Source organism: Galleria mellonella, unplaced genomic scaffold, assembly GCF_026898425.1.
Source record: "Galleria mellonella isolate WM207_F2 unplaced genomic scaffold, CSIRO_AGI_GalMel_v1 utg64, whole genome shotgun sequence".
Classification (NCBI taxonomy): domain Eukaryota; kingdom Metazoa; phylum Arthropoda; class Insecta; order Lepidoptera; family Pyralidae; genus Galleria; species Galleria mellonella.
This window is the reverse complement of record NW_026442133.1, coordinates 8,461,927-8,487,828: the sequence shown is the minus strand read 5'-3', so window position 1 is coordinate 8,487,828 and position 25,902 is coordinate 8,461,927. Positions and strand designations below refer to the sequence as shown.

General features: G+C 31.5%; 3 protein-coding genes across 5 annotated transcripts; 2 read left to right on the top strand and 1 right to left on the bottom strand.

Moving 5' to 3' along the window:
* Positions 1 to 4,574: 4,574 nt before the first annotated feature.
* On the top strand, positions 4,575 to 19,995 carry LOC113512389 (formin-2-like). 2 transcript variants are annotated; one of them, XM_026896268.3, is made up of 10 exons: positions 4,575 to 5,740; positions 7,160 to 7,324; positions 11,271 to 11,446; positions 12,951 to 14,865; positions 14,938 to 15,326; positions 15,568 to 15,777; positions 16,187 to 16,327; positions 16,844 to 17,030; positions 17,896 to 18,217; positions 18,518 to 19,995. In XM_026896268.3, exons 1-10 carry the CDS (start codon positions 4,864 to 4,866, stop codon positions 18,624 to 18,626), a joined length of 4,491 nt encoding a protein of 1,496 aa, XP_026752069.2. In that variant the 5' UTR covers positions 4,575 to 4,863; the 3' UTR covers positions 18,627 to 19,995. The 2 variants fall into 2 exon arrangements, with proteins under 2 accessions (XP_026752069.2, XP_026752070.2); XM_026896269.3 differs by lacking the exons at positions 4,575 to 5,740; positions 7,160 to 7,324 and adding an exon at positions 8,359 to 8,767.
* LOC113512360 (uncharacterized) lies at positions 19,968 to 22,733 on the bottom strand. The gene is made up of 2 exons (XM_026896191.3): positions 22,304 to 22,733; positions 19,968 to 21,077 (listed from the first exon to the last, which is right to left on the bottom strand). The coding sequence occupies exons 1-2, from the start codon at positions 22,377 to 22,379 to the stop codon at positions 19,987 to 19,989; spliced, it is 1,167 nt and encodes a 388-aa protein (XP_026751992.1). The 5' UTR covers positions 22,380 to 22,733; the 3' UTR covers positions 19,968 to 19,986.
* Positions 22,734 to 24,315: 1,582 nt separating this feature from the next.
* On the top strand, positions 24,316 to 25,629 carry LOC113512598 (RNA polymerase II transcriptional coactivator). Of its 2 annotated transcripts, none has more exons than XM_052900208.1 (3): positions 24,316 to 24,515; positions 24,608 to 24,695; positions 25,320 to 25,629. In XM_052900208.1, the coding sequence occupies exons 2-3, from the start codon at positions 24,633 to 24,635 to the stop codon at positions 25,575 to 25,577; spliced, it is 321 nt and encodes a 106-aa protein (XP_052756168.1). In that variant the 5' UTR covers positions 24,316 to 24,515; positions 24,608 to 24,632; the 3' UTR covers positions 25,578 to 25,629. The 2 variants fall into 2 exon arrangements, with proteins under 2 accessions (XP_052756168.1, XP_026752298.1); XM_026896497.3 differs by having other exon boundaries at positions 24,317 to 24,519.
* Positions 25,630 to 25,902: the final 273 nt, after the last annotated feature.

The following is a 25,902-nucleotide window of genomic DNA, read 5'->3' as shown; positions in this document are numbered from 1 at the left end:
ATAAAACTTTTTGTATGTGAACGGTGAATGGAGCAGAATCATGAGGTTCATAATAAACTCTACTAATAAAGTTATGTGGACGAGATGAGTCATTCTCCTGATTATTTATTAAATTATTGTTATAAGATTGTTGCTGGTTTTTCTCGTTGAATTGAGTACACTCACATGAAAATTTATTCTTATTGTTTTCACTTCCTCGATTCCTCCTACGTTTTTTATTGCAATGCCTACAAACATTGCCGGCTACCGATTTACGTTTTCGTTTTGTTCCAGAATTATCAGAAATATTAACAGAGCAATCTGTGTCCATAGAATCCTCATTATTGCTAATAATTACATGAAGAGCGACCTCGGGGACAGTGCCCCCGGGATCATCCGGGGGGTCCATATATTAAAAAGAAATATATACAAAAACTTACCTAATTTACAGCTACTATTACACAAATCTAAAATATACGAAAATAAACTAATATAAATGCTATTTGCATTTATATTAGTTTATTATCTGATCAATATTATAATAAAAAAATAATATTAATGCAGAAAAACTCGACCGCCAAATTTTACGTTTCCCGCCCTTTCGTCAGGTAAAATTATTCGTTTGTTTATATTTTCTATTAATTTTATTGACATAGACTATAACATAAGATATATCGAGTTCTATTAAAATTCTACATTTAAATATTAAAAAAATTAAGAAGATACCGCCAGCGTATATCGTTATGTAGCGCTTATACTTTTTTTTTTTTGTGGTAGATATTTATTTTTGTCTATTTATATAATATCTATTCTTATGTGATTATATGTTGCTATGTTGCCATGCAATGACCAAATCATTCTTTAAGAATAAATCCCAATATTTTGTCTAATGATATGACAAATCGCTGCTGTGATATAAATAAAATATTTTCTCAATACAGATGTGACGCGCTGCTCAAAACTGATGTTACTAGGTGACGTATTACGGTCTTTCATCAATTTATTTGGCACCGTGTTTTCTTTGTTGTCTTCTATCTCACTCAGTTTCAGGCAAATATTTGTAATAGGAACATTTTATACAAGTTTTTTTTAAGATCACGTCGATTCAATATCCATTAAATTATTCCAGTCAATTCCTTCTGTATTTTTAGGTTTATATGAAACTAACTGTGTTTCATGGATTTTTCCGCGTAAATTAGAATAAAAGTAGCTTATAGTAATTTAACTTTTGTATATAACAGGCAGATGCATCAAACATTCAAATCCGTCCAATTGTTTATTCATGATTGAGTTACAAATATCCTATAAAACAAACATTTTTTGTTTTAATATTACTAGTTGTAATCTCGCGGCTTTGTTTGCCTCGATAAAGATAAAAGTTATCTATGTGTGCCAAATCTTATTGAAGGAATGGGCCATTCTATGCTGGAATCACACGGCAAGTCGACAAGTCGGTCTATTTGGTTCTCATAATTGATAAATTATGTAATCTATTGTTATTTTGTAGATATCTGGAAATTTGTTGCTCCGCAATAAAAAGATTATATTTACTTATTAAAAATACATAAATGTCACTACCCATTATTGATATAATTGAAATTGAAATAAGTTTATATTCACAATATGAGTAACCGGGAGAATGAGAGAAATAACATAAGATAAAAATGCACAGCCTTTTTATATGGGGGAGGCTATGTTCAGTAGTGGACAGTAACAGCTAATACAACATTTATAATATTCTGTTGTCACGGAAATTATACCAAAATTTCATTATAATCGGATGTCAGTACGTGGTCAAAACATTTAGCATACTTATAGTTTATATAGTAGAGAAGGAGTGTAGAATGCTAATATTTTTTTTATAATTATGCATAAAGAATACATTAAATCATTAAAAAAAAACTTTACTTATATTTGACACATATATGCTCTTTTGTTTATTGTTAAAGTCTATGGTCAAATTCGCCGTGTAGTCCCGGCATAGAATAGATGACCCCTTCCTTTACCGTGGGTGTCGTAAGAGTCGACTAAGGGAGGGCGAGGGACGGGCAGTAGCATTCCTCTTGAAACATCTCCAAAGCCTAACTGCGGTTGGCAATCCGCCTGCCAAGCGCCCTCCCTAGAAGAGGCTTATGTTCGGCAGTGGACAGTTAAAGACTGATATGATGATAGTAAAATTGAAAATAGATTAATATTTTTTGTCTATAATATTATTTGTCTATAATATTACTGAATGCCAAACATAACCCTAATAAATTAATTTACTACAATATATGTCATGGTCGAATTTCAACCACTGAGCGACCACTAGTATAGATAGGTGAATTAGTATTGATATCTGAATCAAACGATACGTTACATACAAAAATGACCTTACATAAAAGTATAAATATTTTCACCAAATTATTATCTTTTCGATCGTTGTGAAATTATTTCTGCTACCTATTCTAGTCACGTTGTTATAAATTACACACATTCGTTACTAGGTATGCATATGTATATGTGATTCTAAGGGTATGTTTCATTTCTTATACTTGTTCCATATGAGAAAGCTCTTCAAGGCGAAAATTGTTCCAATTGTTTTCTTTTATAGGCCTCTAAGGTGCTACGTAAAGTACAAAGAACAAATTACCAGCGGCAGTTTTCGTTGTCACATTTTGTGACTGTTGATTTAAAGAAATACTTCAGATAAAATAATAATGGCTGTGAGACGGGAATTTGTAGGCGGTTTATTATTTTGCTCCAAGTGTTATTAAATCCGTTAATACAAAAATCATAATAGTTTAAGTTTTGTTTTATAAAAAAAATCCGGCCAAGTGCGAGTTGAATTTGCGTACCGAGGAAAACAAAAAAAAATTAAAAAAAAAAGTTATGCCAAAAAACCTTTCTTTTGTGATAGATAATTAGTTGATTGACATGATTCTAGAACAATGGGAAGTACCCTATAGATTTTGGTTCCTTTGCAAGTAATGAAAATATATGTTATATAATAATGTTATAAAACGACCATATCTTCCGATTGAGTTCAGAATCAGAAATCAATCAATCAGGGATTGCAAACTTGAACATTAAATATTATTTTTAGCTTGATACCTCTACGTGTTCCTGAGAAAACTATCTTGACAAACGAACAGACGAACAACAAATTGATCCTTTAAGAATATATATAAATAACCTTTTTCTTTTGAGATACAGAACTAAAAAAAAGATACGTTTAAATCATGAGGAAATTTATATGGATGACCACGATAGTAAATCTTTTTAGAGTAAAACAAAATTGATTTATAATGGACAATTTTCATCAATTGAAGAGAATACCGTCATCAAAAATGGAGCCCAGTTACGATTCTCTCCGAACCAATTCCAGAAATAAACTTTTTAAAAGCGGGCATAACCAAATGCCATCAACTTCTATTTATCACGTTATTTGCTTTCATAGCATTTACTATTGTTTATTTTTTTAGGCTTTTCTTTAATCTAAAAATAAAATTAATAAATTTATAACCAAAAATAAGCTGAATTTAATACAAATGCACACAAAAAACTAATTCATTTTTTTATTATACCCTCTATCGAGGGACCACACAAGCCATGATATGGACTCTCACAGACATATGATGAAGGCGCGGAAGACTGCACGACATTTGACTGACGCATTAAAAAGACATAGCAAGCTTTTGGGTGGTATTACAGTGGAATATCTAGGGAAATAAAAATGAGGAGGGAGAATAAAAAGCCTTTTAAGAATAATTGTGAAAATAATAAACATTCAGACATCTTTTTTTACTTTTATATAATATCAGTGTTTAGGCTCCAGTTACTGATGCTCATACATACATATCCAAAAACGATTATCCTCCTTTTTTACAGTAGTCGAGTAAAAAAGTTAAATTTATGATCTAGCTCTTTGCATGCTACTTAGTACGCATCGATTTCAAAAATAGCAAAACCTATGAAATAGCTCACTTCTATTTTGTTTTCTTGATGCCTCATTTAGATAAAACATAGGTACACCAATTTTTCCTGTATATCTTCAGGAACATATCTGTGAAAACTTATTCCAGTTTAGTGCAATAATTTTTGTGTGATACCGGAATAAAAGTATAAACTGTCACATAATATTTTAAAAATTATTTTTTCGGCTTCTATTGCTCTTATTAATACCTCTTATGTGATTTTTCCTTAAATATTCCCTATGTACAGGCATCCTCTTAGTTACAGTTATATTGATAAAATAAGAATTACTAATAAAAATTTACTATTTCTAGTTGTATGTGTCGCCATCTTGCAGATTATATAAAAACTATACCTATTGAGATACTATAAAATATAGGTATTTAGAATTTAACAAAGATAGATGGCAGTTTCAACACTTACCTTTGATTTTTTATTGCTGAATTAGAAAAAACTACCTACTGACTATTCCGTTTTCATTATTGACGAACATTAACTTTACATATTATTATTATTATTGTATTACTTTCATTATTGAGATGTAGATATTCCAATTTAAGATTAAGATAAACGCATCCAAAATATTGATCCAAAGAGTCCCTAACTGCGCATGTTTTCTATATTCCTGACTATATTGAAGGGCTGTGATTTGCTTTTATACGTTTTTATACTTTCCATTCGTAATTACAAATAATAATTTTATTAAGATATGAATCAGATCGTTGCTTAGTTATCAATATTCACATTACTTGGTTGTGGTGATTCATTTCTGTAGTAGGTTCAATATTATAGCCAGTTAAGTAAGTAACCAAGAAAGTGATAAAAATACTTCCTGTTTACTTTATTCCTATTGACATTTTAATCTCACTATGTCATCAAATATGAGATAAAGTCGATATTAGAGTAACTTCTCACAGTAAATTAACTACGATGGGAAACATTCAAACAAATGAAAAACAACCTAAAACTGGAAAGTCTCCAGCGAAAGGAAAACATTTCATCAGGAACTTAAATCGGAAATCATCAGGTCGTGAGAGTAAAAAATATGGAAAGAAAAAAAATGAAACAAAACGAGATGTTATCGACAGAGACTCTGATAAAATGCCAGATTCCGATAACAATGAAACGATAGAAGCATCCGATAACGATACGGTCGAGTGCTTATTTCAAACATTACGGCGAGATGGTGAGGGCACAGAGTCGGGTAGCGTGCAGTCAGAGGTAACGGTGAGCAGGTGCGGGCTGCGCGCGGAACCGCGGTCAGCGACCCGCGACCAGCCGAACGCCGCGGCCGCCACCGCAACACCGGCAGCCGTCTCCCCGGCGAACGACTCTACCTCCGAGTCAGTGTTCACAGACCCGCTCACGCCGCTCGCCGTCGAGCTCAACCAGTGTTATTACTCCGCTGAGAGTGACAGTGCGCACGACGAACCCCTGCGTACTCTCACACCATCCCTAGTAGATGTACCGGAGCAAATCGCGCGCTCGCCCATTACCTCGTCGCGTACCATAAATATGCCGCACGACGACGCTACCTCTTTGCTATCAACTGACGATATGCCCAAAGAAGAAAAAAATGACGTTTTCGATGACAACAATGATAGAGACGATGAAAAGGTCATGGGTGCGTTTTTTATTAGACCCCGCTCTGAGCATTTGGAACGCACCACACACGAATGCAATCATGATTTCCGCGAGAACCGGTTAAAGCCTTGTCCAGGACAAAGTTCGTTTACAATCTCCAAACATCGGAAAGTTGAACTGGCTCCAGTCGCCTGTGACCCGAATCTCACAATATTGGAAAATGGTTAGTGTCAAATTATGTATTATAATTACCTATATGTTTGTAAAATTTAAGTAGTTAGGTAGGTACAAATATTATTTATTATTTACATTATATGTAAAAAAGATGCAATCAATGATAAATATTTGTAGGTAACCTTTCCATCAGTATAAATACAAATCTATCACGAAAATCTATATAGGTATTTATCTCGACTGATAAGTTGATTAGTTCGCCAATTTACCGATAAAAAAGTTCAACAGGTATTAACGTCGCTGCTAAGAATCGTACAATGTGATGCTACTCCTATCTGTCACTCAATTGTATTTCACTTCACAATAGTAACAAAACCAGTTTGTTGATACCTTACTTACTGTTGTTGAAAGACTTACCAATCGAGTTAATTTATTTTCATCACTATTCTTTTTGAAATAAAGTTCATTGTCGTCCAATTAAAGGAATGGTCTCTTTATAGATTCAAGACCAAAAAAGAAAACTTTTGTTTAATACAATGTTTAAAATTGTTTAACATACCAACCTTCTACTGTTTACCAATCCTTTTACGATTTTTTATAGACATTACTATATAATATATATAAATTATCGCTCTAAGTATGAATAATCCGTACCTGAGACACATGAGACATATATGTAAGGACATGCCTTATGCGTTAAAAATCATGCCTCCCCGGGAAAATAGTTTTAAATACCCCAATGCTCTTTAGTCTCTTTACTCTTGACAGAATGGTCGTAGTTTTTATGACGACAAAAGTGGATTGTCAATAAGACTCTTTTGTAATCGCGAATGTAAAGAGCATTGGGGTATTTAAAACTATTTTCCCGGGGAGGCATGATTTTTAACAATCATGTATATACTAAGTGCACAAGGGATGGGCAGCAGCGTCTCATAAAATTACCAATAGCTTCACTGCGGTGGCCAAGCCGCCTGCCAAACGTGGCAACTACTGGCAAAACGATACGAAACTTATGAGGGAGGACAATGTTAATATTTTTAATTAAAATTTTGCCCTATGTCAACTGCAGTTAGTTATTTATAAATACGATAAGTATACTAAATAATTAAGTATAAATATACAAAAATGATTTTATATATCTGATTAATTTTCATTACTGAACATTTGCTTTCTCTTTAACTAAACGGTCTGTAAAAATATCCTTTCAAATAAAAAAAGGTTTTTTCCAAATCGACTTAGGACTGACGGAGTTATGAGGTAACAAACGTAAAAATAATTTTGAATAGAATTGAGAACCTTCACCATTGCACGAGTATGATAGATTGCATATTTACAGTAGATGATAAAAAGCGGGGCTAAATGTCCTATAAAATATATACTGGGCTTGCTCCTACTACTGCTCCTACTAGGTACTTCGAACTAACTTTTAAGAAATAGAAATAATTTTAGATCATTGTATGTGTTTCAGAAAAAGATCGAAGACATTCTAGCGTAAGCGACACTCCCATATCAGAATCAAACGTTCTAAGGAAAGTGGCTTCTCTCACACTTGACAAACTCACAGAGTCCAAAGTGGTACGACCAAAGTTTGTACCGGAAAAACTCGATTTTCAATTACATGAAAAGTTTGAAGGTAAGATACCTAATGTACTAAGGTACCTAATTTAAAAATAGGTTTGAATTATTATATAATATCACAAGAAAGTGAATTAATATTTTATCGAATAAATCTGTTATTGATATTAAATTTATACATATAATAATTGATTTATTGTAATGTATGATAAAATCTGAAAATACAGAATAACAAAAGGCCACTATGTTTTAAAAATATAAAATTTTTGTTACACATTACTTTTCGTTCTCTAAATGATAAAAAGGGACTTTTGATAAAACACTGAACATATTTTGTAAGACATTAAAATTAGGACTGTCATTACAACATTAGAAAAACTAATTATAAAGAAGTCAGTAACTAATAATAATACCTAATAATGTGGAATATATTCAAAACCATGCTGAATACATTAAATCGGGATATTCAATAATAGAGGTATTCTATAATGATCCTGGGCCTCTAGACAAGTAGCAAGCGAATTCGTTGATGGAATCGACATCGCTAGCGAGTCCGTGAGATAGAATGAGATAGCAACGTCGGTTGACTCATTCCAACTATATATTATAAAACTTTTGGTGATATAATTCTAATTAGAAACACCAATATCTGAAAGATAATAATGTATCAAAATACAATAATAATATATGAAAAAATGACAAACACCTAGTTCTTACATTCTGTTTATATCTTTAATCTTCAGTCACATGATGGCATCTTGTAAATAGAAATTGCAAATCTATTTAATATTTAAAGAAGGTAGGTTCGATGGCATTTTACTTAAATAAAGATTAAAAAATCAGTTGCACTCAATTGTCAAAAGCCCCATTGCAAACATCTCTACTATACAAACACTATTACGACGAGTCGTTTAGCCTTACTTGCAAAAATAGGTGAATGGACACAATGATAAACATAATTATCTTTTATCAAAAAATAAAGACTAAACTCTTATCTTATAACATTAGATACGGCAATGATATGGCGCTATTAATGACTGCTTAACTAGTGTATACGTGACTATTACAACGCCCGGTAGACAAATTGCAACCATGCAATTATCTGCGAGTCGTGTAAATTTAACAAACTCCTCAGTTGCACATTTCAATTATGTTAAATTTCTTAGCCATCGCTATACTGAGGAGAAGAGTGCTCAAGATGTCGTGTCGATATTTGGATTACATTCTGAAGAATTTGTGACTATCAATGCTGGATTAGTGTCACAACGAATACGCTCCACTGCAAAAAGAAATAAAAATAGACGTGCTCTAGTGCTATATGTGCCTCCAAAAATATTGACTTTGAACTTCAACAAACCAGAACATTGGTATAACTTCATTATGTTAACAGTGGCCAAAAAATATTACACAATTAAAATACAATGTAATTTAAAAAGCGGATTAATGACGATAGAGTTTTTATTAAATACTCATAAAAATATTGTGTTACAAATTCTTAACGGTAAGTTATTTTATTGAAGTAAATCACAATTATCATTATCTATAAGATAATCACATTGTGATTTGATTACATAAATGATATTAGGTAAACGGTGGCTCAGCTTGAAATGTAAATAATATAGATCCCTTGTCAGTAAAAAATATGATTATCAAATAATGTAGTAATAAGTATAAATAAGTAAATGTTTTTAATGGAAAGGTAACCCCGCCTGCACTATCAGTATGCGCTAGTGGGGCATCAGTGAGGGGTATAAAGATGAAAGTATGTCAGTTAGCCCATCGTGATGAATTTCATAAGAATAAATCACGATAGTTTCCAGGAATATAGTTTCCAGGAATAATAACGTTGAGGTCGACTTGATAGGGTATATTACAATGGAGCTATTAGACTTCGTCACTAACTATCCCTTTTACTCCGTTCCAATAAGTACCTAAATAGGTAAACACGTAATCTTCTTACCTAATTTTACTTGTTAATAATTAATTTCTCTAAATAATAAAGCAACTGTATCTATAACTGTTGCCCTGTAGTATTCTCAAATGTTCGTTATCAGAACCTCTTTATCAAAAGGAGCTATTAGTTCTACAATGCGAGAGACGCAAACAAGTGTTTTAATGCAAATTTCCAGCATATGTCTTAGAATTACGTAGTACTGATATACGGAGGATAAAGGAGTAGTGAGTCTCTTTGCATCTTCTACATCATCTTATTAACAACTCTTCGACATGATGTCTACAGCCACCTTTCACCATCGCACCGCTCGCCATTGACAGTCATAGAAGATTCCTCCCTTGAACACTCAGGTTGTGGAATAATCTTCCTGCTGACATTTTCCCTAGATACTATGGCATGAGGTTCTTCAAAAAGGGCGTATTAAAGTTTCTTAAGGATCGGCAACGCATGAGTGATATCACTGATATTATAAGTGTTCTTAAACTCCAATTACTCTGTTTTTCATCGGAGGGCCGTATAATTATTTACTCTCATAATTATATAAAAAAGTAAATGTATATCTTACAAGTTTATCATAACACTATACCTATTCTAGTTTGAAAACCAAGCAACAAATATTTTTGTAGCTTAAACAATTGTATATATAATCGATATATATATGATATATATATATATATATATATATATATATATACGCTTTTAATATGTGACACTATATCTCCATGGACAGAGACCGAACTTTTTAAGAGAGGCAACAATTTTAAAAAGATTATATTAAGGTTTCTTCAGGGTCGGCAACGAACACGGGACAGTCCTAGAATTGCAGGCGTCCATAGACCACGATAACCGTTTACTATCAGATGGGCAGTATGCTTGTTTACCACATTTGTAGTATAAAAAAAAAGATGTTTTAGGATTGTTAGTTTCAACTGCAACGACAAGTCGTAACATCTTTATGTTTCTACTTTATATGAGTTAACACTCAACTTAATGACTTAAGTTACTTGTGAAAATATTTGCTTTTTAAATCTTAATTGATATCTTTAATATCGGTTAGAAGGGTTAAAGTTTACAGAGAGATTAGGTCTTAGTCCTTAAGAATGGCAATAGATATATACCACGGCGTTAATAACATATTCTGTGGTGCCGTTAATGTCTATAAACAGAAGTAATCGAAATAGCTAGCGGTACGTAAAACTAAAAATATACTCATACTATAAAACATATTAAGATAGAAATTTTATAATTCAAAAAGTCAAAATCATCAAAAATTTGAGTCTCCCTTGTTAACTCAATAGCTACGTTCAGCTGTTGAGCCGCACCGTTACGTTACATTATTTTTTTATCTTATCGAGTTTGCGTTTTTACCAGTGCAAAATTCTTAATGGTACCTATTCAATATTATTCAATTAGTTTTTGGAAATTAAAATATTTTCGACTTTCGCACGCGGGGGAGCGATTGTTAGTAATGCGGACTACCAATCCCACTGCTTGTCAGCAGTATACTTATCAGGTCGACCTCCACGTGGTAATCCTCCTGCATCGTTGCATATTCCGTTAGCGCAGGCGAGATTACTATTCCATTAACATCCAATAAAAAAATACTTTTTTGAAACTTTTTCGATATAAAAACTTTCAAATATAGGTTAACTATATATATATATATATATATATATATATATATATATATATATATATATATATATATATATATATATATATATATATATATATATATATATATATATATATATATAATAACTATATATATATATATATATATATATAGTACTGAAATAAATTGAAATCTACTAAAAGTATCCGAATCTGAATGCAATCTATAATGTCAGTTAGGAGTCAATGTCAAATCGTACATAGACATATGTCAAATAAAACAAGTGTCATTTTTTATTTTTACGTTCTTGCTGTTTAATTGCCTATTTTTATTTATTATTATTTACATTTTCGGTTTTTTGTTTTACACTTAGTTGGATTTTTTGATAATTTTTATTGTAATTATTATAGCAATGTGTATCTTCAACATTTTAAGGTCAAATGCTACTCAACTGGTTTGTGTCATCGATTGCTGACAATAATAATTTGAAAAGCGTATTGAACACTCAAGATCTGAGAAACCTTGGAATCCAAAACTTCACCCATCTTTTAGCAGCTGGAGTTTTGCGACAGATATCTGATAAAGATGCTCCTAAGGAGAATATATTTAAGGTAGCTACTTAAAACTATATTTTGGATTTCAGCATGGTTTAGGTGTCAACTGACATTTTGACATTTTTTACTATAAAAAATGTATTGAGTAATTTGGAATTTAACAATATAAATTTTATTTTCATATACATTCTTACAATAAATTGTTTTATTGAATCTATTAGCATTTGTAATTACAAATTTTAACCAATTGAATGGTAAGATTACCATTGAAATCCCTCGGGCTGTCTTTTGAATTCTCTGTCAGACTTACCAAAATTGATGAAATATAGCTACTTAATTACTTTTAAGTAAAAATATTTACTAGTATGTACATACTTATCCATAAGGTTTATGCATTTACAGTAAGTATTATAGATGTAAGAAGTAAAAATAATACATTGACATCACTGTATGAAAAGAATGGAATTAGATAATTTAATAATAATAATTTGTCACTATATCTATAAAAAAAAAGAAAACAAATATAGAGATAATGTAAAACTTACACACAGAGACTACACTGCTATAAGACCAGCTAGCCATGAAGCTACTGAATATTATAATAAACAGGAGTCTAGACTCAAAAAGTCTTGCCTAACCAGCATTTGAATTATTTGTTTGAGATGGCTTCTCACTTGATGTGGTTCTCTCTTAATTTCTCTTAATGCCAGCTGATTGCAGATAGAGAGAAAAATTAAAAAAGCATAAAAAAAACATATAATATAATTTATACATACATGACACTAGCTTTCGACTTTGCCCAGTGTGATTGAGATATATTTACTGATCAGAATAAAAAGTAGCTTATACTTTTCTCCTTCTCATATAGTGTATGTATATTAAATTTTATAGTAATTTTTAAGTTGTTAAGGTGCTATAAAGTAACAAACAAACAAATTCACTTTCACATTTATAATATTGGTAAGGATGTGGTTGTCTATCTCAATTATGTTGCATGATTGAGTAACAAACATCCAAACTCATACACTTTATCATCTATCTTATTATTAAAAATAGATTAGATTTTTTATGAATTATGAATGGCATCCCTATCTATCTACCTACCTGGCTATCAATATATATTGGCAGAACAGCAATAAAGAATTATAAGGGAATCAAAGTCAAGTCAGTTAATGTGTCAAATTCAATAAGAATTAAACATGAATGGTTCTAGGGGGATTGTGTAGAAGTTAACCTGACCAGAGTCACCTCTCTCCCCTCCTCCCACACTAGACCATACCTATATATGTATCCATGCCCTATTTAATCACATTGGTTATTTTAATACAGTTTCAATTTTCAAGGTCACCATATCAGCCATTATGTGTTTACTACTGAACATTTTAAAAATTTACTTAAATCTAAATCCATATACAGTAAAATGTATTCAACTAACAAATTTCATTTCTGTATAAAATTATAATAAGGATATCATTGTTATATAGATTATATAAAAAATACACCAGTTGATTTTTGTAGATAAGTAATTAATTTATAATTAACCTTATTTTTTCTATTCCAGCCAAATTTGATGTACTATTGGGCACACATGGAGGCTCCAGCACCACAACCATTAACACCAGGACGATTACACCTGACTGCATGGCCACCAGATAGAGATCCTCATACAGCCCAAGAAAACATTACAAATTACTGTAGTTTGGAGAACAACAAAATTCTTAATCAAAATAACAATGATGAAATAAAGGATATTAGTGAAGCAAAAACTGTTATATCTCAATTAAGAAGAAAACTTTTAGAGTTAGAATATCAATTAGAAAAGTTCAAAATAAGTGCTCAAATTGATACTCTTAATAAAAATTTGGAAAAGGGCTTTGACACTCAACACCAATTGTTAAATAAAAAGAAGATTGAGTTAGTGTGTAAAGAAGTACAAACATCTAATGCCAGTGATGTATATAAGTTATCTGATAAACCTGTGATAAATATACCTGAAAATGACCCACATATAAGAACAAATGTAAATATTGAGAATAATTTAAGTTTAGATAGTTTAGAAAAACACATTGAGAAAATACCTGAAAATAGATCTGAAAAAATTGAAAATTATTGTAAATTAAATAAAAGTAGAGAGTATAATAAGAGTTTTCGAAAAGATGAAAATAGTGAAAATATAGACAATACTAATATGAGTAACAAAAATTTAATTTCTATAACAAAAGATTCAAGTCACACCAATCTCAGTGCTCCACATGATAACTCCTCTGATGCCTCATTTCCGAGTACTTGCCCTTCAAACGAATTACTGAGTAGTCAAACTGAAATAATTTCAGATTTAAATAATGATAATATTTCTTTGACAAATGTTACAAACTCAATAAACATTCCTGTAGATGGTTTGTGTACAAATATAGAAGCTAATAAAATACAACACGACCATATTGATACTTGTCAATCTTCACTATCAGAACAATCAAAAAAAGATCTTTTAACGCATAGCAAGCTTATAACAAATGAATCAGAACTTTATAGTTCTAAGAAATTTAAACTAGCAACTTCAAATGATTCAAATGAAACATCAACATGCTCATCAATATTGAACACCCTAATTTCTGGGCAAGATTCTTCCCCCAGTGCTAACCAACATCAATCAGACCTTCCTCCTCCATCACCAGGGGTGGCTCCGTCGCCACCACCAACACCAGGAACATGTCCAATTTTATCAACATCTGAAGAAGTATCTGTAATGAAAGAACATCAACATCAATCAACTGAAATTTCAGAAATAGTACAAACTCAACTTTCTGTATCACCATCAATATCTACTATAGTACCTCACTTGCCGCAGATCTCTGATATGGGACCATCACTTACGTCAAGCTCAGTGGTAGAATCTCCACCTACATCCATACAAAATATAGGTTCTGCAAGTCCTTCACCACCACTAATGCCTAACATGGGACCTCCACCACCCCCAATGCCAGACACAGGTCCTCCACCACCATCAATGTCTAGTATGGAGCCTCCAACGCCACCGGTGCCTGGTATGGAACCTCCGCCACCACCAATGCCCGGCATGGGACCTCCGCCACCACCAATGCCCAGCATGGGACCTCCGCCACCACCAATGCCCGGCATGGGACCTCCGCCACCACCAATGCCCGGCATGGGACCTCCACCACCACCAATGCCTGGCATGGGACCTCTGCCACCACCAATGCCCGGCATGGGACCTCCGCCACCACCAATGCCCGGCATGGGTCCTCCGCCACCACCAATGCCCGGTATGGGACCTCCGCCACCACCAATGCCAGGTTCAAGTCCACTTCCTCCACCAATGCCAGGATCAGGCCCGCCTCCCCCACCAAACATGCCAGGACTTGGGCCTCCATCACCTGGCCCACCGCCACCACCTAACTTAGGGCCAGTTCCATTTCCAGCTCCTCCTGTTGGTGGATGGAGTATGCAACGAGCCAGTAAGTATATTCCAATTAAAAATATAAATATTTTTGTTAAGTAAGAAATTGATTGTTAAAATCATTTTACAGCATTGAGAAAAATTCCTGTTAAACCTGCTGCACCCATGAAGCCTTTATACTGGACACGAATATTAGCTCCTCCACCACCAACAACATATCAAGAAGAGGACTCAAATGGTATCAAACCTCTTTGGCTGGAAATTGAAGAAACGAAACTAGAAAATATTGATGAATTTACAGATTTATTCTCACGACAAGTAGTGAAAGCTCCAGTTAAAAAGAAAGTCGAAGTGAAGACAAAAATTCTTCCTATAAAAATATTAGATAGCAAAAGATCACAAAATGTCGGTATCCTTGCTCAAAGTTTACATGTCGAATTCTCGGAAATTGAAAACGCTATATACAATTTCGATACATCTGTAGTTAGTTTAGAGGCATTACAACAAATTTATGAATTGGTAAGTTTATAGCTATTAGATAGAAAAAAAAAATTATAAATAAGAAAATCTCTGGTGTTTTCAATACTAGTCATAAATAAATGTTATTGATTTCGCTCATACTTTTATAATATTATCTATTGTATCAATTTCTCTTTAGCACATAAGCACTAAACATGGCAGATGTATGAATCCTATGCTATAAATAAGATCTATCTGACTATCCACAAATTTTTGTTAAAAAAAATATATATATTTTCAGCGTGCAAGTGACGAAGAGCTATCCCTTATAAAAGAACATTTAAAAAACAAGCCGGATGTTCCTTTAGATAAACCTGAAGCATTTTTACATGATTTGTCAGGAATACCGAATTTTGCAGAGCGCATTTCATGTTTTATGTTTCAAGCGGAATTTGAAGATGCAATAAGCACAACTATGCACAAACTAGATAATTTGAAACACACTTGCGAGGTAAGAGATAAGTTATATTACTTGATTTGTAGATCCTTGAGCTTTAAACCATACCACTCTAAAAATTATTTCAAAGGTTATTATTATTATTGAAAATCTCGAAATCTTTGTAATTGCTAAATGACGGTTGTTTGATATTATTAGAAAGACACGTTTTTCCGTTTCCTCATCACTGAGGGTCGTAACTACATAAGAATATCACTCTCATCATTATTACTCCAAGCCATGCAGTCTTCAGCCATCCATATATACTTGTGTACTCTTCCACAAATTATAACGTATGACTTATGATATCTGTTATTTGCTTATGGTAATAATGATACATTGAAAATTATGTATCATTGTTACTTCTATACGAACCTATACTATACAAGGTATAAATCTAAAAACTTTTTACGTTTATTTACAGTTCCTAATGACGAGTGAATCTCTTAAGAAATTGTTTGCTATAATTTTAACTCTTGGCAATTATATGAATGGAGGTAACGGTCAAAGGGGTCAAGCTGATGGTTTTGGCTTAGAAATATTATCTAAATTGAAAGACGTCAAGGTAATAATTTATTTTCTTTTGAAGTTTTAAAAGTATCATACCAATTATCAATTCAGTTTATTATATAGAAATGGAACAAATTGATTTTATTTTTTAACTGAAACGAAACGCAATTTTTATATTAATGTTACTAGTATCATAAATCAATAATTAATATTTTTCTAAACCAGTATTACAATAGTACCAGTGCACGTTGACAGAGGTCGCTTGGTGGGTACTCTCGACAAATTTAATAACTCAATTATGAGCGTTGGCCACAAATGACAAAAACACGTAAATAGGCCCAGTATATGCATTCGTCGAGTGCACTTGTCGAGCATGCTCACGTGCTCGCCCAACTTGAACTAGAATCTTAAATGTAAAAGTTGTAAAGATATATAATTAAGGTTTCACAGCTGGTATTAAACAACCTATCCCTCCCCTATAGTGGCCTAAGAAGTTTTAATGTATTTGTTACACAAATATAAAGTATTAGGTAAAAGCTAATTATAAAAGTTTATTTTTCTGTGTACACAGTCGAAACAATCAAACGTGACACTGCTGCACTTTATTGTACGTACGTACATGAAGGTGAGGAGTGCAGGAGGGGCGGCTGGCGAGTGGTCGTTGCCAGTGCCGGAGCCGGGTGACGTGGCTCGCGCGGCCGCGCTCGACTTCGCTGACGTCGCCGCACACCTCATCACGCTCACGCAACAACTTACCGGTACCCGCTTTCATGTACTTTTACCCCCTTATTCATAAAGTGACCAACTATTTTTTGTTTAAAAAGAGTACACTTTCCAAGTATTTCATAGGCGAAAAAAAAGAACCTTTATTTTCTTTTAAAAACATATTTTTCTTCGGTTGAACTTTTTGACTAGTTGACTTGAAGTAGATTTTTTTTGCTAAAAGAGGATGTTCGTCTAATAATGTAGCCACATCTGAAAAACTTTCATTTTGCATATTAAATTTGACTGTTAAGACGGCAGATAATGTCTTTACAGAAAGTTCTTCAAAAAGATTTCTCTCTGCTCCAGTAATCATTCCCTAGTGAAAATACCCTTTCAGCAGCAGCATTAGTGCCTGGACACATAAAGAAATTTCTATTAAAACTTCAATTTTCATGTAGGATATGTTCTACTAAAATTCAAATCACTTTTAAAATAATTTTAAATATTTAATTAATAAAATTAAAATATGTTCTAAAAAAACATTTTACAAATACAAATGAGTACTTTCAGAGTACAGGATTTGAAAAGAGTACGTTTTGCGAAAAAAAGAGTACAAAACTCAGTAAATGAGTATAGTTGTTCACCTTATTATTCGTAAAAACGTCAAAAATCTTATGAACCTCTTTTTAAATTCTTGATTTGAAACAAAATGAAAAAACAGTGTTAACTAAGATTGGTATGTTTTAGTTTTTATGAAAAAGATTGGTAGTATACCCTTCTTACCACTAGCTGACTCAGCAAACATTATTAAGTCCCTTAATCCCATTTTTTTCTTATCAATATAAAAACTATCCTTTCAAATTGTTGTAGTAGTATGTTTATGACCCACCATAAAATGTGCTATCACCTTTTTTACAGCGTGCAAGAAAAAAATGAAAAAAGTTATAGAAAATGATGGTCAATCTCAAATGTTTGAGGAATCTGCAAAGAGGCTCGAAGTATTCAGAGAAAAAATGACTTCGTTTATGAACTCTGCTGAAGAAAAATTGAAAGCTGAAAATGAAAACTTAGACGATTGTCGTAATAAATTTATAGCTACTGTAAAATTTTACCAATACACTCCAAAGTGTGGAAAATTAGAAGATTGTGAACCGAAAGAGTTTTTTTCAATGTGGACATCGTTTTGTAGTGATTTTAAAGATATTTATAAAAAAGAAGAACAAATAGCCATAAAGGAAAAGTGAGTTACTTTTTTATTAATTTACAGCTTATTAACTTTTATAACATTACTAATTTCAAAATTGTAACTTTTAAATATATTCATATGTCATAATAATTGTACAACGCCCAAACAAATCACGTTGATGTATTACAGTCAAGTAAATTTTGTATTTTAGTTAAGTAATAATAATAAGTCAGTACGGAGTATTCATAACAAATATTATCAGTAGTTGCACAATAATTGTTCTACGGAGTCAACTTAACCTACATTTAGATAAAAACAAATAGTTTGATAATTAACGGCCGACATTTATTCCAGATTAAAAGAAGCTAAAAAACTTCAGGAAGAACGGAAGGCTCTAACGCAACCCAAGAAAGAGGGAGGTTTGAAGGCCCGCCTACAAAAATTATCAACTAATAAAAAATGAAGTAGAAAGAGTTCATTATATATCTTGAAGAGGGAGCAATGCCAAATTTAAACACACAAGTTTTAACGATACCTTTATATCCACATTGTTCTATGTTAATTTAGTCTGCTTCAAAATCTCTTGCTCACTCGCTTTCTTACACAGAAGCAATGTTATTTTATGACCAAAAACATTCCAATCTCGCATTTTATTCTAAGCTCAATATAAACGCTACAATCTATTGCCATCGAATTTTAAAGTTTCCTTAATACATTCTAATGTAAAATTTGTAGAACTGTTAAGCATTAATGGAAACTGAATTACGGCTTACTAATATTGTGTATTTAATGTACTTGCAATAGAAACAAACAACAGGTATTTATCATACCGTTACAAATTTCATTATTTATAAAATTGTTTTAAATTTTTCATATCTCAAATGCCTAATACATAGGTACTAATTATTAACAATAAGTTCCAGTTCCAAAACTCGGATCTTACGTATTTTTCAATCATTACATTAAAATATATATATTGAAAAAATATGTTTAACACGAAAATTCCTGGTTCCAAAATTAATTTTGAACTCTTGTGTATTTTTAATGTGTTTTGCTTAAACACCACATTCATACAAAAATTATTTTTTTTATGGCAAACAAGAATTAAATTTTTAAGAAAAAGCGCAAATAGTACAATTTATAAAAATGATAACGTTAAGCATCAATCTAATACTTTATCATTTATATATGCCATATGATATATATATGCCATTCAATATGAAATTCTCTAGTATGTCTCAAATGTTAAAAAATATTCTATTTGCTATTGTCAAAATAATCTAATTACAATAAATTGATTCTGCAAAGATATCAAACTTAATAAAAGTTAAAATCAAACTCCATGATTCATTACCACGGTGTAGTTTTCTTTTATTTAAAAATATTTCTATAGAAATATCTATATACCTATGAATATTAAAAAAACATCAGATTCTAAATTATATAAGTTATTCTTTTTTATACTGCGGTATTTTGATATATTTTTATTTCCTAATTTGATTAGCATTGATATGACTAATTAGAAGGAAAACTGAAGTCAAATGGGCTAGTGGTAATAAATCTTATATAGTCCTACTTATCTATTGTTATATCCTTCTTGATATTTTTTTATAATTCATGTATCGACCTTTTCAACCCTAGAGGCAAATAATTACTTTATGAGAATATTGTACCTGACCTATGCATTTGCTATACATATGTACTTAAAGCTTATTAATTGCCTGCCAGTCATCATGAATTTGTATCTAACAAAATGGTGCTGTAAGTTATATTGTATATAATTAATGTTATATAAATAAAATAATAAATGACAAATACTTTTATTAAACATATTCCAAACATTTTTCTTTCCATATTTTTTGAAATTTTCTTTCTATTTTTCTGTTCTTAGCTAATGAGTTGCCAAGTTTTTCCAAAGAAGTTTTTAAAGTTTGCCACTGCATAAAACTGAGATGCTTTGTTAATGATCTGGCATCACTATCATTTCTGTATGTTTCCTCTTTATCAAGAAATTGTTGCAATGTGGCCTTATTAGTTACATTGTTAGCTGAATGGTTAAACATTTTATCACTTGTTTGAGGATTAAAAAATGACTTAAAATATTCCCTTGATATTGACTCTCCTTTATCAACACTTTGAAATGATTGGGTTTCAATTTGTAGTGACTTAATTTCCTGATTAATTGGTAATGACATTTGATGTACTTCCTCCTGTGTTTCATTATTAATTTCTTTCACATAATCTAATATGCTATCAAAAGCTTCTCCATCCTCTTCAACCAAATTGGGATCTATTTGTAAATGTCTTTTTTCAGACCAGTCAAATCTGCCATAACTATCAATATTTTTTAAGTCAATCCACAGTTCTATATCAACTGGGAGCTCATAAGCATCTGGTAAAAATTTCACACCTTTCAACTGTAATTTGTCAAGATACTTATATAAATTGGTGTACCAAGAACATGCATGTTCAAGCAATACAGTACATATGGACCAAATTCGACTCAGTAGAGCATAAGGCATCAAGGACATCCAATGACTCTCACCTCTCTTCAATCTGTCCATATAAAATACAGCAGCCTGTTTAGAACATTTGCAAATTCTAAACATTATTTTTAAGAATGACATTATACGAATTAAAACATACTCCAACATTTGTCTTGTTGGTAAATATATATCATCATTCATTGGGAGTGTAGAGGAAAAATATTCAACATCTTTTAGTAAATTTAACTTCAGGTATGTATGAAGAGCAGTGTTGACCTTCTTGAAATTTCTGTATCCAATATCATTTCTAAATTTTTTATCAAATTTATATAAAAATCTGGATAAAAGTGCACTTTCTTTGTGCAATGGTGATTGTTTCAACATGACTGCTATTATATTATTACATATATCCCTCAGCTCATCAATATCTGAAAAATATATTTAAAGTATAAATAATTGAAATTCTGGTTAACATTTCAGATTCTCAAAATTGTGACTCCATAAAGCTATTAATTATATTCACACTTCTTGCTTTAATATAGATGTTTATGGATGTATTAAATACAATAATAAAATGCAATTATAAAACCATATAGTTGAAATTTTTTGTGCAGTAAAAACTAAAGAATGATTTGATCAAAGCTAAAATCCATAAGATTCCATATCTTCAGTTTACAAATGTTATTCCACTTAATTGGGGGGAAAGGAATTGTTAGCAATGGAGTTTGACCTCCCCATTGCTAGCAATATACCCTTTTTTTTTAATGGGTGAAAATGAATTGGTAACCTCTCCCTCGCTATTGATATACACCGACGAGGCACCAGTGGAAGGTGATAGGTGAGAATAAATGCAGGTTAGTTGGTCCACCATGATGAATTCGACAAGAATTAAACATGATGGTTTCCAGGGGGCACTGCGTGGAGATCAACCTGAGAGGGTATATTGCCAACAATGGGGCTATAAGATCCCATTACTAACAATCCCTTTCCCCCAATATACCCTATTAGGTCAACCTCTATGTGGTTCCCCCTAGAAATCATTAAACAATTCTTGTTGAATTAATCACAATGGGCTAACTGACCTGCTTCATCCTCACCTATCATCCTTCACTGGTGCCCCACTGGTGTATACCAATAGTGCGGGTGGGGTTACCATTCCATTATCACCCATTAAAAAATAACTCCACCTAATTTTTGCAACAAAAATAATTTAGAAAAAAATTGTAGTAAAACATAACTAAGGATGGATGATATATATCGTATTTAATATTCCACCACTGTTGGTGATTGATTGATCATTTGATGAACGAATGATTCGAATGTACAGACATTCGGTCTGAGAAATGATCTGCCACAAGGACTTTCTTTATCAATTCTACTAATATTATAAATGTGAAAGTTGTAAATCTGTACAACTTTCACATTTCTAATATAAACACCAGTCAAAATTTAGGTTATTTACATTACAAATTATTGTTAATGAATATTCAGTGTAGCAAAATTTATGCAGATGTAATGGTGAAATGCAGATACCTATTACAGTATTTTATTTTTTTTATTAATAAAAACGATCTCGCATTTACGTAGGAAACTGCAATCACCACAAAATTAATATGTAAATGTATAGGAAAAAAAGGAATAAAATTTATAATACCGATACAAGATGTCTGTAGTGCTGAAGTATGCACCGGAGGACGAAGAATGGAAGAATCGTTCCATGGTTCCAGCATCTCTTTGGCCTAACAAGTGTTCATGGGACACTGTCTTAACTAAACTGAGAATTTTCTTGTTCCCCAGAAAGTAAGCAAAAAGAATTACATCGACTATTTGCAATGCCTATAAATTATATAGGAAGGTTCAGAGTTCAGAATAGTAATAATATTTATGTATATACAATGGGAAAGAAACTAAGGCATTCGCCATACAACCTGATACACAGGAATGATTTTTAGAGTTTCGGAATAAAAATCTATAAAAAAAATCATACATATAAGATAATTGTCAAAAATATAATTTTTGTAATACAACCTGAGCAAAGCACAGATTAGAGAGACTATTACAAATTACAGAGATTATGTCAGTGTTGCCAACCCGAATTTTAGAAAATAAGTAGATTATGTGCCAAATGTTGGTAGAAATTGGTAGAATGTAAAATGCAAAATCAGTAGATTAACCACCTCAATTTAGAAGATTTTTTAAGACTAAAAATGCATGAACAATTCTGATAATGTTTATTTTGGAAATTATACATATTTTTATTGAACAATTTTAAATGTTCTGTGCTAGGCTGCTCGTTGTTTGTTGATTCCATAATTTCGAATATTTTTGGTCATAGTGCCTTTTTCTAGCTTTTCGTTGCGGAGTTCCTAACCTAGAACTCTGTGCATAGCTTTCGCTGCTATCAGAATCCATTATATAAATAAATGCATCCAACACCAAAACAAACGGCAATCAGCACCGCGAATACTTAGTTATTTAGTTTTAAAAACAAAACAACACAAAACAGGAGAAAAGATCATGATTCCGCAACAAACCAACCGGAAATGGGCCACAGAACAGTATAATATGGTATGGTACCTGCGCTAACGGGATATACTAGCGGAGCACCTGTGAAGGGTGATAGATGAGAAGCCCATCATGTTGAATTGATCAGGAATTAACCATGATAGTTTCCAGGTAGAACCGCGAGGAGGTCGACCTGATTGGGTATATTGCTAACAATAAGATTCTCAGTCTCCATTACTAACAATCCCTTTCCCCCCATTACTTTATATTACTCTATAGCATTTTTAAATCAAATTTTCTGACAGGCGTACAATGCAAATTCTCTTTGCCGCAATAGAAATGTTATGTCGAGTCTAACAGCATCTAAAAAAACCGTCTTCAATTCTAAAGAATATACTATATGCCTATAAAAGAAATAGCACTGTTCGTAGGCGTTATTAGAATTACATACAACTATACAAGTAATATGAATAAAGATATTTTGATTTTAATAGGTGCCATTTTAACGGTGAACCGCGTACTACAAAAATAATTTATTAATTATTCATACACAATATTATGTACTATTTATCTTCGGAATATATAATTCAATTTCAGTTCATATCGTTTAATAGTACAAACCGTGGTAAGAGTAACTCTAATGGATTTTACAAGTTTATTACAAGTTCAGCAGAATTTGTAATATAGCATAGAAATGAACTCCACTACTATATTAACGAACAAATTATCTATTAGATAATACATGCAAACTTTAGTTATACTTAATTACATTAATTATAACTATTGTTTCCTCGCCGGTTTAAATCTATTGAAAATTAAATTAAAAACATCGATTATTCTTTGTTAGTATTATTATGTCACACTGAATACAATTTTTTTATATTTTTATTGTGTAATTTATTCAAACACATGCGCCATAATCAGTTCAGGATACAATAGGACTGATATACCTGAAAAAGGTAAAAGCCCTTAAAATAATAACAATAAAAAAAAAAAACTTCGAGTACGGTGACGCCTATTCAAATTGACCATGATCCGCAATAATGAATTTGTTTACAGTTTGGTAACATAGATTTATAGAGAAACATTATTCCAACAACGACTTTCGACTGTCGCTGGCGTAAATAATATTGTTATGCCCATAGATTAGAGAAAGAGAGAGACTATAATTCGTTACTTGGTGATAACTTCACTTCGTTATTTTTTTCTCTTTTAACATGTTTGTAGTTTTTCATTGAAAATATATAAATTTTATGAAAAACTTCTATTTATATATTATCACTAAGCTTCTTCTCAACGTTTTACTGTTTAATTCAGTATTTTGTCTCCTACGAATATAGTTTTGTTTACTTGCAAATAAAGCACGTATGTTATTTTTTTGCATAATAAAATATATCTATGTATATTTTTTCTCCTAATTCTTAATTCAAATTGTCGATTTTCATTTTTATAGGAGAGGTACAGAAACATTAAAAATAATGCCTAAAAATAAGAAAAAGGAGGAAAGTTCTAGCAGTGATAGCGATGATGGTCCAGTTGATGTAAGCAATTTTATTTAAATTTTAAATACGATTGTTGAAGACAATTTAATTTACCAATGAATAAAGTCCATATACTCATTTCAATAAAAACAATGTTAATAGTTTAATGTATTCCACACATATCTAAGATGCGAAGCACACGTGGCGTTCTATCACGTTTAACAACTTTGTGACTTCTTAATTTTAATAGACAATAATCGGATATATAAATAGCAAACACTCCGTACAAGTTTATTTAAATCCGGTGGCAAATTTTTAGAAATGATAAGGTTATAGTATAAACAATGTGTTTGTAACCTGTATATGAAAATACGAATCTTCCAAATAATCGTAGTAAAGCCGGCCGGTTGATTACTGTTACGAATTACTTGATTTGTACATGTATACACTAAAAATATTTTTTATATGTACTTAATATACTAAAAAATACATATATTTTAGTATATTAGTAGATACTAAGTTTTTTATAAAATTTATATTTAACGATCAGTTCTGATCAATCTATATTAGATATTGAGATCAAAATTATGAAAATAAAAAATTATTAAACTTCATATATTTATTAATAACGATTTTAAATTACTCTTTATTTATTTATCAATTCTTTTAAATTCATATTTTTAGAGAAACCCTCCACCAGAGAAAAAAGCCAAAATGGGTTCAAGAACAGACGACAAAGAACCTACTTGGGTTTTACAAGGAAAAAAGTTGGTGAAAGTCAGAGAATTTAAAGGCAAAGTTTATGTTGATGTACGGGAATTCTATGAGAAGGGCGGTGAATTGTTGCCAGGAAAGAAAGGCATTAGTTTAACTCCTGAACAGTGGAGAAAACTATTGTCCCTAGGTGATGAAATAAATGAGACTATTAGTACTATGTGTTAAGGACAAAATGTTTTGTATTCCATATGGTAATATATAATTATATTAAAATCTTGTTATTTGTTTTCATTAACTTTTGTTTACTATTATAAAAAATATGGCATAGTGGGATTTTTGTAAGTAGAATGTTATAGTAGTGACTATACCTGATAAGTCCTTTTTGTATTATTTTTTTTCAATGAAGAATATTTCTCCTAGGTCTAGGTTTTGCAATATGCCAACATTCCTAGTTTACTTATATATACACTTACTTAGGCCATCCATAAGTTTTTAAAACATTTAATCTTATATTTTTTCATAATATAAAAAGTTATTAATTAAAAAAGAG